Source organism: Mauremys reevesii, linkage group 18, assembly GCF_016161935.1.
Source record: "Mauremys reevesii isolate NIE-2019 linkage group 18, ASM1616193v1, whole genome shotgun sequence".
NCBI classification, from domain to species: Eukaryota; Metazoa; Chordata; order Testudines; family Geoemydidae; genus Mauremys; species Mauremys reevesii.
Genome location: NC_052640.1, coordinates 28,930,302 through 28,945,279, shown reverse-complemented (window position 1 = coordinate 28,945,279; position 14,978 = coordinate 28,930,302). Strand labels below are relative to the sequence as shown.

Below are 14,978 nucleotides of genomic sequence, written 5' to 3'. Positions count from 1 at the left end.
GTCGCTGTCTGGGGAGACCCGTCCTGCCTGGACTCCGCTCCCATTCAGCACCTGGGCCTGTGGGGACGCAGCAGTGGGCTCGGCCTGTGGCGAGGCGAAGGCCTAGGCGTCAGGGCAAGGAGATGGACACTTGCCTTTCCTGACACCTTTCCTCCCCTTTGCTCCCAGCGCGCGGTCCAGGAGCTGGAGTCGCTGCGTGGGGCCCTGGAGAGGAGCCAGAAGGAGGCGGAGACGCTGGAGTCCTGCCTGAAGGAGACTCGGAGCAAAGCGGATGAAGCCAGGTACCTGGGGTGAGGTTGGGCACACAGGGACCTTGGCAGGCCAACGCTGGACGCGAGGTGGGGAGTCGTCTTGCAAATATGGGCCTGCTCTCACTGAAGCCAATAGCAAAATGCCTATCGAGAGCAGTGGGAGCAGGAGCAGGCCCAGGAACTGCTCGCTCCTAGCCCGTTAATGACACAGGCACTTTGCCCAGTGGAGGGCTGTGCTGGCACGTGCTGGGCGAGCCTGGGGGCCACCTCTGGCTGGCACTCACTGGAGCAGATAGCAGCCACCCTGTGGCACATGGAGGCCAGATTTAGCCTAAAAAAACTCTACAGAATAAGTGAGTAAAATAGTTACCGGTAAAATTGTAAAAAAAATAAAAAAAATAAAAAAGTCAAAGACACATAAAAACACAAAAACTCAAAAGCAATGAGCAAGATAGGCAAAAGTTCGAAATCGTGTCTTACTAATCTTCTAGAGAAGTTCTCAACATGGAACAACACAGTGGACAAAGGGACAGTGTACCAAGTTAGAGAAAGTAAGCCTTAAGTAAGGTCCACTCAGGCTCAGGTCCTTAAGAAAGGCCTTAAAGTTATATTAAAATTCCTTTCATGGAAGGGAAGGAGGGAACTGGTAGGACAGGGAACAAAGGAGAGGATGGTAAAGAATCAAAATGTAGAGAAAGAATGGTAGGGGTAACTAGTGGTGTTCCCTAATCCTATTTAAGGTATCCATCTTTATTCAATTTATTCATAAATGAAGTAGAAAGTGGTAAAAGAAAGTTTGCAGAAGTTTGCAGATGACAGCAAACTAAGACTAGCAGAGAAGACTAAAACCACTAAAGAAGAACAAGAACTTCAAAAGATCTCAACAAATGGCAAATGAAAAAATGGCAAAAAAAAATTAAAAAAATAAATTAATAAATAAATACATACATTGGAAATAACCCCAACTATACATACAACATGATAGGGGGAGATCTTCATACAATGGAGAAAAAAAAATGGAGTGGAGTTGTCAGATAGTTCTCTGAAGATGTCCATGCAGTGTGCAGAGCGAAAAAAAAAAAGGATAAAAGGAGGGAAGAATGGGATAGGAGAATAGATTAGAATGATATATATGCCCATATATTATATAAATCCATGACACATCTACTCTGTACTGGTGATGTCTCCTCTCTCCTCTCAAAAAAAAAGAAAATTAACTAGAAAAGGTTCAGAAAAAGAAGAGCAAAAAAAATGGGGTTTAGAGAGAGTCCCATATGAGAGAAGATTAAAGAGGCTAGGTAGGGAAAAGAGGACTAAAGAGGAGACTAAGGGGGGGGGACATGATATAAAATAAATGTTGATGTGAAGAAAAGAAAGTTTAAAAGGTTATATTTATTTATTTATACCCCATAATACAAGAACTAGGGGTCAAAAAATTAAATAGCAGCAACAAAAAAAAAAACAAAAAAAGTTCTTTTCTTCTTCACGCAGTGTCAACTAACTCTTACCTGAGAGACCTGAGGAGGTTGAGACTATAAACAATGTTAAAGGGGGACTGATAACTCATGGTGGCTAAGTCCATAAAATGGCTATTTAGCCAGGATGGGTAATGGTGTCCCTAGCTCCCTCTGTCTCAGGAGATGGATGGATGGGCAGGGGAGAGAGAGAGAGAATTCATTGCCTGTGCTGGTTCTCTCCTCCCTCAGGGGCACCTGGCATTGGCCACTGTCGGTAGACAGATACTGGGCTAGATGGACCTTTGGTCTTACCCGGTACGGCCTTTCTTATGTTCTTATGTTCTTATGATGGCCCTGTAGCCTAAGCTCCCTCGTGATCTCAGCAGCCCGTGCGTAGACCCAGAGGGAGCAGTGCATGCTGGGACCACTTGCCTCTGCACGCTGCCCCTTCCTCCAGACCCTCAGCAAGCTGCCCGGGCCCGAAGCATGCTGCCTCTCTGAGGGTGTCGGCACCGTCTTCCCACAGGGCAGACCTGCTGCTGCTGCAGTACAGACGGGACTCGTGCCTGCGGGAGCTGCCCGAGCTGGAGAAGGAGCTGAGTGTGCTGAGACAGCAGTGCTCCACCATGCACAGCACCCAGCTGGGGGCCTTCCAAGCTGAGGTGAGGGCGGGGGGTGTCCGAGGGTGGCCAGTGGGTCAGATGGTTCCCATGGGGGATTGCAGGAGCAGTGTCCACATTGCAGGTGGGAGGGGAAACAGGAGGCAAAGGCGAGAAGGGCAGAGGGATGGAGTAGGGAGGGGAGGACCGGGGAAACCCCATTGCCCACTGCGGGGATAAGGGGATCTCTCACTGTACGGTCGGGAGGCCAGGCTGCTGGGTTTCCATGGGCCAGGAAGCAGCGCTGCGGACACAGGGGCCAGGCGATCCCATCCTCTGCTCATTTCCCAGGTCTCCTCACTAGCGGCCGAGCGGGAGGAGCTGAAGGCCCGTGTGCGTCACCTGGAGGGCAGCTTGTCCTTCCTGGAGCGCCAGCTGAGCTGCTGCAAGGCAGAGTTGTTCTCTGAGCAGCGGGCAGCCAGAGCCAGGATCGAGGAGCTGCAGGAGGTAGCTGAGCTCCCCGGGGTTCCCGGCTGCTTCTGAAGCGCTGCTGTCTGGTGGGAAGGCGCCTGGTGCCGGCTCCCAGACTCCACTGGAAGCAGGTGGTGTCTGCAGAGCAAAGGACCCCCATGTCGGGCTGGGTCCTTCCCCTATCCTGCGTGCTGCGAATGAGACCTGGGATGCACCTGTAATTCTCCAGGGGCCGTCTGTTTCCCCAGCAGCTGGGAGGGCCTCCCAGCCATATTGTTTATTGTTTGAATTTCAGTCACACCTCGCAGCCCCAGTCACAGCCCAGGACCCCCCCGGTGCTAGGCGCTGCAGATACAGCACAGAGACACAGAGAGCTGTAAATAGTTCTCTTGTCCCCCAGCCACACAGGAGAGGGTTCCCTTGAAGGCAGCGTCTCGTGGCTGAGGTATAACTCACAGCAGAGCCCAGTGTCTCTCCCCACCCCAAGACCTTCTGGTGGGAATGACCTGGACACTGTCATCGCTGTGAGTGGGGGGGTCGCCCCCGTCAGAACAGCGGCTGTGTGACGCGCTCCTGCCTGGCCCTGGGGTGTGAATTGTGTGCGTTCTTTCGGCTGCAGTGCCTGGAGGAAGCTCAGAACAAGCTGGAGGAGAGGACGGCAGAGGGGACGGAGCTGCAGGAGGAGACCACGCGACTGAGACTGCAGCTCAGGGACCTGGAGAGGGTGAGGGAAGCCCAGGTTCAGGTCAGAGGGTTTCCACATGGGGAGGGAGGGGAGCAGGAGCAATGGAAGGTGGGAGGTTTGCTTGGTAGGTTTAAGAAACTGTCCCCCTTTGTATGCCACACCCCCTACCACTTCCAATAGAGAGGGGTGTGTACGCAGACACACGGGTACCCAGGGCTGCCCCTGTCCCAGTGCGGGCCTGGTGGGAGTTGGGTGCTGACACTGTTGGGGCATGAAGAATAACGGGGTGAAGGCAGGCTGCCAGGAGACCTCTGCCAGCAGCGAGTTGTATCTAGCCCCCGACGGGAGAGATGAGAACCCCATTGCTAGGGGGGGTCAGACTGGAGGTTCAAAGCCCTGCAGCCGGGGTCTGCCGATGTTTCCATAATGTGAAATATGCCTTAATAGACAGTGTCTCCCGGACCCCGCCTCCCCTCCCACGGGGCATCACCCAGACCCCGCCTCGCCTCCCACGGGGCATCGCCCGGACCCCGCCTCGCCTCCCACGGGGCATCGCCCGGACCCCGCCTCGCCTCCCACGGGGCATCGCCCGGACCCCGCCTCCCCTCCCACGGGGCATCGCCCGGACTCCGCCTCGCCTCCCACGGGGCATCGCCCGGACCCCGCCTCGCCTCCCACGGGGCATCGCCCTGACCCCGCCTCTCCTCCCACGGGGCATCGCCCGGACCCCGCCTCGCCTCCCACGGGGCATCGCCCGGACCCCGCCTCGCCTCCCACGGGGCATCGCCCGGACCCCGCCTCGCCTCCCACGGGGCATTGCCCAGACCCCGCCTCGCCTCCCACGGGTCATCGCCCGGACTCCGCCTCCCCTCCCACGGGGCAGTGCCCTGACTCCACCTCCCCTCCCATAGGGCATTGGCCGGATCCACTTCGTGTCCCACTGGTCACAGTAGCTGCAGCCAATGTGCAGTGGGGCTGTAAGAGCCAGGTGCTGATGGATCTTTAACTGTCTCTAATGCACCAAGGGATTGGTCCTTTATGAAAACTGCTAAGCGCTTTGTCTCCTTTAGCTTTTCTTGGTGTCTCCTCCTCTCCTCCCACCCTTCTGTTCCATTCCTCCTTCTCCCCTTTGGCCCCGGCTGCCCCGTGCCATACTGCCTGCGTGTCTTGTTCCTGCTCCCCCCCCGTCCTTTCCTCTCCTGCTGGGGGCTGGCAGCTCTGCCCCATTGGTGGTTCCTGGTGCCCAGGATGTAGCTGTGGCCCCTGGTAGAGGGGACAATCATGCCTTGACACATGCAGAAGATGAACTCAGCTGTGCTGAGCCTCTTCCACCGCTTGTTTGAATGATGCTCTGACTCCCGCCTCGTGCTTCTACAGACACCAGCGGCCCCCAGACCCTCTTGGAGCCCGTGCCGGTTTGTGATGGTTACACAGAGCTCTCTGTTCCAGAAGCAGGCAGCAGCTCTGAGTGGGCAAATCCGAGACCTCCGAGTGCGGGAGACGGAGCAGGAGCTGAGACGCTCTGCTCTGGAGAAGATCCTGTCGGAGAAGGAGCTAGAGCTGGTGAGGCTGCGAGAGGTCGTCTGTGCCCTGACGGCTGAGAAGGAAGCGCAGCAACGCGCTATGGAGAACCTGAGAGAAGAACATGACAGGCAGCTGGGGAAGATGCAGCAGGAGAAGGTACCAGCCCTAAGCAGTCCAGCCTGGGCTGGGCGGGGGGCTTCTGCGCATGAACGGCTCCCTCATCCCTTGCTCTTCTCATTCCTTCTTTCCCCCCCACCTAGCTGAATGGTTTTTATTCATAAAGGTGCAGCTCCTGCCCCATGTCAGGGAGTGGAGCTGCTCAGTTTGGAATTTAAGGGAACATTCAGGGGTCTTTGCACCAAGTATGTGGCCCAGCTACTTTGGGCTGCTCTGTGTGGCCACCGGCAGGGGGCTTTGGGGCAGTTTGGGCCATTGGATTCCCTACTGCGCAGGTCCAGTGGCCACTGACCCCACAGAACGGGGACACTGGCAGCCTCGGGATTCCCGGCCCCAGCATGCAGCGCACCCATCCCCAGTGTTTGGGCCAAAAGTGGAGGAGGGGGAACTGGCATCAGCCTGAGAGAAGTAAATATTAAACTTGCCTTCCTGTCGGTCGGTGGTTACCAGGAGGGGGACAATAAATCTCGATAGTCTCTGAAATAAGGAGTCTGTGTGCGTGTTGCTACGTCCTCGCTGAACAACAGTATCAGAAAACTCCCCTTTTGGGTCACACATTCTTAAATTATATTATTTTGCAACCAGTGTTTTAAAGGGGAGCTAAAATGGAGGACTCCTGGATGATTGGAAAAAGGCTAATGTAGTGCCCATCTTTAAAAAAGGAGAATCCAGGGAACTACAGACCAGTCAGCCTCACCTCAGTCCCCAGAAAAATCATGGAGCAGGGCTCCATTTTGAAGCACTTGGAGGAGAGGAAGGTGATCAGGAACAGTCAACCTGGATTCACCAAGGGCAAGTCATGCCTGACTAACCTGATTGCCTTCTATGAGGAGATAACCGGCTCTGTGGATATGGGGAAAGTGGTGGATGTGTTATTCCTTGACTTTAGCAAAGCTTTTGATACAGTCTCCCACAGTATTCTTGCCAGCAAGTTAAAAAAGTCTGGATTGGATGAATGGACTATAAGGTGGATAGAAAGCTGGCTAGATCGTTGGGCTCAACGGGTAGTGATCAATGGCTCAATGTCTAGTTGGCAGCCGAGTGCCCCAGGAGTCAGTCCTGGGGCCGGTTTTGTTCAACATCTTCATTAGTGATCTAGATGATGGGACGTATTGCACCCTCAGCAAGTTCACGGATGACACTAAGCTGGGGGAAAGGTAGATACACTGAAAGGCAGGGATAGGGTCCAGAGTGACCTAGACAAATTGGAGGATTGGGCCAAAAGAAATCTGATGAGGTTCAACAAAGACGAGTGCACTCAGGACGGAAGAATCCCATGCACTGCTACAGGCTGGGGACCGACTGGCTAAGTGGCAATTCTGCAGAAAAGGACCTGGGGATTACAGCGGACGAGAAGTTGGATACGAGTCAGCAGTGTGCCCTTGTTGCCAAGAAGGCTAATGGCATATTGGGCTGCATCAGTAGGAGCATTGCCAGCAGATCGAGGGAAGTGATTATGCCCCTCTATTCGACACTGGTGAGGCCTCATCTGGAGTATTGCGTCCTATTTTGCCCCCCTCCCTCCACTACAGAAGGGCTATGGACAAATTGGAAAGAGTCTAGCAGAGAGCAACAAAAAAGATTAGGGGGCTGGGGCACATGACTTGAGGAGAGGCTGAGGGAACTGGGCTTGTTTAGTCTGCAGAAGAGAAGAGTGAGGGGGGATTTGATAGAAGCCTTCAACTACCTGAAAGGGGGTTCCAAGAGGATGGATCTAGACTGTTCTCAGTGGTGGCTGATGACAGAACAAGGAGCAATGGTCTCAAGTTGCAGTGGGGGAGGTTTAGGCTGGATATTAGGAAACACTATTTCATTAGGTGGGTGGTGAAGCACTGGAATGGGTTACCTAGGGAGGTGGTGGAATCTCCATCCTTAGAGGTTTTTAAGGCCCAGCTTGACAAAGCCCTGGCTGGGATGATTTAGTTGGGGTTTGTCCTGCTTTGAGCAGGGGTTGGACTAGATGACCTCCTGAAGTCTCTTCCAACCCTGATATTCTATGATTCTATGACTTGTCTACATTGGAAAGCTAATTTGGAGTAAGGCAGGTGAATTGAAAGCGCAGTAGCTATTCTGGAATAACTCCATGTGTGGGTGAGCCATAAAAGACCCAGAAAAAAACCAACCCCTATTATTGACTTCTGATAAGTCAGTTAGGAACAGTTTGGCATGTACAGTCTGATTGGCTGCTGTACCAGGATAAAGTAGTTGCATCTCTGGTCTGATTGGTCTAGTCAGTGTTCAGTGTCTCCAAGGAAATAATGTGTTGATGCATCACATGACGCCTTTCATTTACTCATGGACCAGAATTTTCTTCATGCTTGTAGCAATAAGAATGGGGTCTGGGTATATTGAACTGTAATACACAAATTTAAGGAGGATGGGAAGTGAGATGAGACAGTAGTTTTATTGGACAGCTCTGAAAATGGCTAAAAGAGGCATCATGAAATGTCCTGGTTTATTATCTCAATAATTTCTATATCAAACGTGCCCAGTTTACCAGTCAAATTATTTTTCTCACTGCCCAACCTGCAACATTAACTGGGGATCTGCAAGTCGAGCTGGGCTCTTTTCTTCTCACACATCATTGCCTGCACTAAAGGTCACCGATGATGGCCTTGCAAAACACCTGGGTAGCGCCACAATCTTTCAGCTAGGCCCCCGCTGACACCTGGTGAGCCCCATTGCTTCCTGTGGGTTCACTCCAGGGTAGCTGACTGGAACCCGGTATCAACTGTATTGATGGCACACAAGAAAGAACGGCACTCGCTGTTGGAGAAACGCTGGTGCAGAGATCCCTTCTTTTCAGCCTTCACTGAAATGCAGCCACCTCTGGAATGGACGCAGCTGCTGTTTTCCAGGGCACAGCCATGCTGCATAGCAGTTTAAAGGTTCTCCTGCCTTGGATCCCGTAAAGGGACAGGGCAGTAGCTTGGGTGGGAGGAATGTAATGACCTGAAGTGGAGTCTAGCCAGGACTCTGAGGCTAAGAGTTCTTGCCAGCCCCGTGGACTCTGTGGCCGTGCAGTTATGGGGCTCTGGGCATCGGCAGGAGGGAACATGGGGGCTGGCTGGATTGCAGGGTGTGCAGTGTGGCTAGGTGCTATTTTCTGTGCTGTAGGAGCTGGAGTGGGCCCAGCAGAGGGAGGAGCTGCAGTGTCTGAAGCAGCAGGAGCTCCAGGAGGTTTGTATCACACAGTCCCATACTCATGTGCCATGTTCCCTCCAGATGTGAGTGCAGCTGACATGGTGACTGTTGTTGGCATGTCCTCCAGCAAGCTGGCTTGTGCTGTGAGGAGTACCTGCAAAGTGCTGGGAGGACCTAGGTACATCACTCCCCTGTCTCGCTCACCAATAGCCTCCAGGCAGGCCATCCCCACATGTCAGTGTCTCAGTGGGGTGAGTCGTGTGATGTGGCAGATGAGCTCATGCACTGGAGTAGGGGTGAAGTTTTGGATGTCGAATTGGCTGAATGGTCCCCTCTTTCTCTGACTTGTTCTCCTTTGGCCAGGCACCTAGCTGGGTTTGCAGTGGGGAGGCAGCGTGGTCCTAGACAGAGCACCTGTCCATGTCCCCTCACTTTTCTATGCCTCAGTTTCCCCACCTGTACAGTGGGGCAGGTGACGCATTCTGAGCTGCCTGGGTGAGGAGAGCTATTTAAGGGTGAAGCTGTGGTGTTGTCAGTACATTAAATACATTGTAATGTCAAGGAAGCCAGTCGTTCTCCATCGAGCACTGCCTGGGATCAAAGGGTCTTCCAGACAGAGAGGAAGAGCCTCAAGGGCTCCTTGTCCCGTGTCTAAAGGCAGAGGCTCCCCATTCTCATGTCTGTCTTCTCAGTTCGCAGAGAGTCTGGAGCAGGTGAAGGCCAGGGCCCTCCAGGATCAAGCCGCCTCCTTCCAGAAGGAAGTGGAGAATCTCGCCAGGGTGATCGAGGTAACTGCTCCCCACGGGGCAGGGGGAGTGGGTGGGTCATGGTTTGAGGGAGGGCGAAATCTGACCCACCTGGATGTGTGTAATAGAGCCATGGATTACAAGGCCAGAAGGAACCATTGTGATCATCTAGCCTGAGCTCCTGCAGAACCAAGACCCTTCAATTTTGGTAGTTACTGATTGTCTCAAAAAATTTCCCAGGAATTTCTGGATTTTATTGATTTCCCCAAATTTTTTTTTTTACTTTTTTGGAACCCGGGTATTTTTCTCAAGCGAAGCAGACAGGGCCACTCTGAAGCACCGGGCCCAGGAGTGTTACCCCCTCAAAACCAGACTCCAGTCACTCCTACAATGGCTTGCCTATAGTTGCAGCTTAATCCTCAATTTGTGTGGTTTTGGTAGGTGAAAGACCTCCTTTGGTAGGTGAAAGGCCCACCCTAGCGGATTTACCAGAGGGGTTTCTCTCCAGCTTTTGGAAGACTCCCCAGAATAGACTAGGTCTGTTGACCCTTGGAAGGACTAGATACAGCCTTCCGCTCCAAGGATTGTCACTCGGGCCGTAATTCTTTGAAAACAAAAATAACCTTTATTTATCACAACATACCCTAACACAGTAAATCTAAAACTATATTTAAAGAAACAAAAACAGAAGTTCTTACAATTTAAGACACATTACAAAATAACAAACTCTATTAGCACAGGTACACATTGAAGTACCCAAACTTGCAGTGTCCTACAATTGGAAAATAGCTTTAAGGGGTTACATTCTATACGCGATTGCCAGTCACATAGAGGATGCTGACAGCCAGTTCTTAAACATTAAAGACTATACACACTTAGGGTAGGTCTATACTTACCCGCCGGGTCGACGCATAGAGTTCGACTTCTCGGAGTTCGAACTATCGCGTCTAATCTAGACGCGATAGTTTGAACTCCGGACGCACTCCCGTCGACTCCAGAACTCCACCACCGCGAAAGGCGGTGGCGGAGTCGACAGGGGAGCCGCGGACTTCGATCCTGCGGCGTCTGGACGGGTGAGTAGTTTGAACTAAGGTAGTTCGAGTTCAGCTACGCTATTCGCGTAGCTGAACTTGCGTACCTTAGTTCGACCCCACCCCTTAGTGTAGACCAGGCCTAAAACATACGTACCCAACTATCCAGCTTTATTATCTCAAACACACCCTTTCATACATTCTCGTTATTCTTTACGTGAGAGTCATGGTGATTACTTCCCCACAGTCCTCTTTCCCTCTGCTCTGTCTAGGGACTTCTGATCTGCCAGGACTGATGTTGTCACTGCTACTGCTTCTGCCTTCATTCTTCAGTGATTTCAGCCCTTATCTTTCAGATTCTGATTCTCCTAATGTTCACTCTGGTGCCTTCCACTCACACTCACTCAAGCCTGTCAGCTCTGTACCTTAGATATAGATTTTGGCCTATTCTGCTGGTTATTTTTACAACCCTAAGCCTTCCCACCCAGTGGTGTGGCTAGGAGTGGAAGTTTGGGTGGGCCCCAACAGCCCATGCGAGCTCAGCTCCTCCCACGACGCCACGCCCTCTTCCTAGCCCTGGTGCCCCCAGACACAGGGCTTCACTTGCCGAGCTGGGCGCGTGTATGGGGTAAGGAGCCACCAGTGTGGGTAGCTGCTGGGGTAAAAGAGGTCTCCCCTCTTCGGGCTGAACATTCCCCACGTTCCTTAGGGCAGAGGGGGGATAATATGCACTGGACCTTCCCCTCCCCCCCTTCAGTTGAGCAGACTCCAAAGGCTACCCCACCTCGCAGGGCACCCAGTCAGGGAAACAGCTTCCCTGGGCCTCGCCATCTTTGGAAGAGAGAAAGTTTATCCAAAGTGGGATGGGAAAACTGGGGCTGGGGCCAGGGGGAGCAGAGGCCAAGGGCTGGAGTTGGACGAAGGGGCAGGACCCAGGGGGGCACACGACATGGGTGAGGCAGCAGAAGTGGGGGGCAAAGCAGAGCCTGGCGCTAGGGGCACAGGGATGGGGATGGGGTGCAAGAGGGATCGGGAGGCCTCTCCAGCCAGTCCTTACTGCTCAGCGGGCACCAGACGACAAGGCTGCCTGGGGTGCACAGGCTGCCCATGTGGCAAAGGGGGGCACTGCCAGGGCTCGAGCTCTGCTCCGACCCCGGCTTGGTATCCATCCGCCCAGCTAGCCATGCCTCCCTTTTCTGCCAGCGTTGCTGTGTCCGTGCGTCCTGCACCGTGTGCAGCTGCCCTTGCCCAGCCCAGCCCTGCCCCTGGGCGCCCGGCCCAGCCCTGCTCTGGCCCCAGCACTAGCCCCAGACCTGCCCCCACGAGGCACAGCCCCTGCCTGGGAGGACTCACCTCCTCCCAGCCTGTGGATTCAGGGGGCCCCAGCCCTGCCCGTGCTCCGTCCTGGATTTCAGGTGCCCGAATGATGCTCTGGGCCACTGTGGCAGCACTACACCCCTGCTCAGATTTGGGTGGGCCACGCTCTGTTCTCACCAATCAGGTTTAAGACTATCTGTCAATCAAAGACCTGATTGAAGACCTGCGCCTTAGATGCCGGACCTGATTGAGAACCTGTGTTATGCTTAACTGCCCCCCCGCTTCAGGTTTTGGAGGGCCCTTTGCCTCACCTCAGTCTGTCTGCTAGGCCAAATCTCTCCCAGGCCTCCATTTTGGATTTCTCCGACTCTGACTGCTTGTGACCGCCATCTTGTCATGGCTAGCCACCTAAACCCACCCTCGTCAATAAACATGTCAGTGTATCCTGACGCCATGATTCACTCTCACCCCCCTCTTTCTATTGTTTTACACGTGTTTAATTCCACTCTCTCCCTGCTTTAGCTCGTGCTGGCAGCCCAGCTATAGGCCTTACACAGAACAGAGCCGCTGAAAAATCCCCCGTATCAGAGGGGAGCAGTAGGCTGCAACCCATGAGTACTGGCCCCCTGCCGGACAGAGCACCCTCGTGACCCCGCCCTGCCCTGCTGCCAGCAGTGGGCTCTGTCCAGCAGGGGCCGTGGACAGGGTTCTGTGCTGGTGGTCTCAGCTGCCAGGACCAGGCTCCCTGCCCGTCTTTCTCCCCCATGGCACAGCAGCAGCAGCCACCAGCTGATAGTTACCCTCCTCTGTGGGGGAGGCCAGCAGGAACTTGGCAATCAGGGAGTCGCGGTTGCACCCCATGAGGCCTGACGCCTGCCTGATAGAGCCTCCTCCTCACCTGGCCGTCTGCTTCCTCTGCACAGTGGGGAAGCGAGAGGGGCAGGGAGCCGGGTCTCAGCAGCTGAGGCCACCTGACTGCTGCGTCATCAGTACTCCCCTCCCTCTCCCTGCTTGGCCCCCAGGAATACCTAGCACCCCCAACCCCCAGCCCACTGCGCTTTCTTTTCAGTTTTTACCCCCTTTCACCCATTTGTTAAATTTTGGACAAACGCAGATAAATTCCTGGGAAATGTATATATACACAAGCAGAAAACAAAGGGCCTTTGCACAACATAGGCCAGAGAGCAGAGCCCTGCTAATGAGCTGGGTGGGTCTCATTCCAGCCCATACGGTAAGAGGAACCCGTGTCCCCATTGCTGCTGGCCTTTGCCCACGTGCCCCAGCAGTTCTAGATCCTGGACTTTGCTCCGCTTGTGGCAGTCATTTCCGTGGCAGCAGGCTGTGGTGAGCTCCCCAGAATAGCTAATAATGAAAGCGCTTCCCATCTCCAGTGTCCTCCACCCTGGTGACCCCAATACTCTGTAGAAACCGGAGTGAACAAAGCCTCTAGTCCATGAGGTGGGTGAGTATTACTATCCCTATGCTACAGATGGGGAAACTGAGGCAGGGAGCAGGGCAGAGATATGCCCACAGGCACGCAACGAGTCCCAAGGCAGAGCTGGGACTAGAACTCACATTCTCTGATCCTCAGTCCCTTGTTCTAGCTCTCAGACAATGCTTTCTTCATGCTGAGAACCAGCAGCTGGCTGCCCGGGCGGGGGAACATAGAGATCCCTAATTCAAGGCCAGATGTTTGTTGTGATAAAAGCTGAAGCACAGAAGAGCACTGGCCAGATCAGCTGTGTTTTCCACAAACAGTCCTTCCCTTTTCAAGTCCCCCATTAGGTCTGTGTAATGGCAGGGTGCACGTGGCCGGACACAGTAGTGTCCACTGGGCTGAGGCAGGAATGGAGACTAGTTACCAAGCTGAGTCAGGAGACAGGTACGGAGCTCAAGCTGGGCTGGGGCTGAAGGCAGGAGCAAGTTGGGACGAAAGGCAAGTCTGCAGCAGCAGCAAGCCAGAGTCGTCACTGTAGCCCAGCTCCCTCCCTGGGCCAGCTTCCTGGTTTAAATAGTTGGTGTGGACCAGTCAGGTGCCCACAGGGTTCCATGGCTCTGGCTTCGTCAGGCAGGACGCCCTGCGGTGTCTAACCCTCCAGTAATTGTTAGGTGCTGCTTCTCATGGCTCCCAGAGGCAGAGAGAAGGTGTCGGTCGCCCAAGACTCTGCCACCCTGGATTCCAGCCCCCCAGCTCCTTACAGTCCAGGTGGGGTGCCCAGGGGCTGTGGGAACTGCTGCTCTGTGGTCGTCTTTTACAGGCCTGGGCAATGCTGCACCTGGATGTTGCCATGAAGCCCCCTGGGCGTGGCCGCAGTCAAGGCTTTCGAGAGTCAGGGGGTCTGGCTGAGTCATTGGCACAGCCCTGAGCAGTGAGGAGCTGCACTGACCCAGGGGAAGCTCCAGGGGCTGCTGTGACACAGCTCCCATGGGGCACAGCCCTGGGAGATCCCGCAACACACTCTTCTCCCCTTGAAGCCACTGCTGAGCCCCATGGCGTGAGGTGGGACAATGGTCCTGTCTCCTCTGGACCCCCTCCCTTTAGTACTGGCCCCGAGTACTAAACCCTGCAGAAGTGACCAGAATCCCTGGGTGTGGGAGGCACATGGAGGTAGAGACCTGGGGGTAGAGACACGGAGAGCTGGACCTGGAGCAGAGGATCCAGCGGGCAGGAATTCAATGGGCTTCTCTTTACAATTCTGCCCAGGCCCGAGATGAAGAGATTCGGAGGCAGCGGGAGACCATGCAGCAACAGAAGGAGTCTACACAGCAGCTGGTCAGAGAGCTGAAGCAGGAAGCCAAGGAGATGGTACGGTCCATGAGGGAGCCTTGCAAAGGCGACTGACTGGCTTAGGGGGCCGGGGAGGCAGTGCGGAGCCTATTTCCTCTAGGGCACTGACATCTGTCCAGCCCCCAAAAGTTGTTACCGTGCAGCTGTAGTTCGGGGACTGTCTGAAGTGAGCTGAGGTTGGGTGCCCATGCTTCAGAAACTGCCATCATGGGTAGGCAGATGATTAGGAACCTCCGCCTCACCGCTGGTGCTGGCTGGCACCTGGCCATCCGGCAGTCTCACCGGGAAGGCTGTGGGTTGGCTAGGGCACGCAAATGGCTGGAATCCCCTTCTCTGCCCTAGCGGCGGTCTCTCCAGCTCAGGGTTGAGCCCCAGCCTCAGGGCTTGACTGTATATGGAGTTATTCCAGAATAGCTCCCTGAATAGCCATGTGTGGATGCTCCTATTTCAAAATCAGAGTGCCTTGTTTCGGTTGAGTTAAAATCATAGAATATCAGTGTTGGAAGAGACCTCAGGAGGTCATCTAGTCCAACCCCCTGCTCAAAGCAGGACCAATCCCCAACTAAATCATCCCAGCCAGGGCTTTGTCATCTCATGGTCACTGCTGCAAAGGTCACTGCAATTTTCCCCTGTTTGTAAGCAGCAGGTCAAGAGGAGCACGTGGAGTTTAATCCACTGGCATAAGCGCGTCCACACATGGAGTTATTCAGGCTTTAAATTCACACCCTCCCTCAATCTGAATTCACTTTCAAGGTGCTGGGGAGGGAAGCCTGCACTGCTGCCCATGC

The 14,978-nt window shown here is 54.2% G+C and overlaps 1 protein-coding gene across 1 annotated transcript in view; it reads left to right on the top strand.

Annotated features, from left to right (window-relative positions):
• The window catches only part of LOC120385915 (trichohyalin-like), a 58,109-nt gene that overhangs the window by 28,256 nt on the left and 14,875 nt on the right, over positions 1–14,978 (top strand). The window contains exons 11-18 of the mRNA XM_039504483.1: positions 169–281; positions 2,235–2,370; positions 2,659–2,814; positions 3,398–3,502; positions 4,913–5,143; positions 8,282–8,344; positions 9,001–9,096; positions 14,107–14,208. Of these exons, the coding sequence (XP_039360417.1) occupies positions 169–281; positions 2,235–2,370; positions 2,659–2,814; positions 3,398–3,502; positions 4,913–5,143; positions 8,282–8,344; positions 9,001–9,096; positions 14,107–14,208 (1,002 nt within the window). The remainder of the gene's footprint in view (positions 1–168; positions 282–2,234; positions 2,371–2,658; positions 2,815–3,397; positions 3,503–4,912; positions 5,144–8,281; positions 8,345–9,000; positions 9,097–14,106; positions 14,209–14,978) is intronic.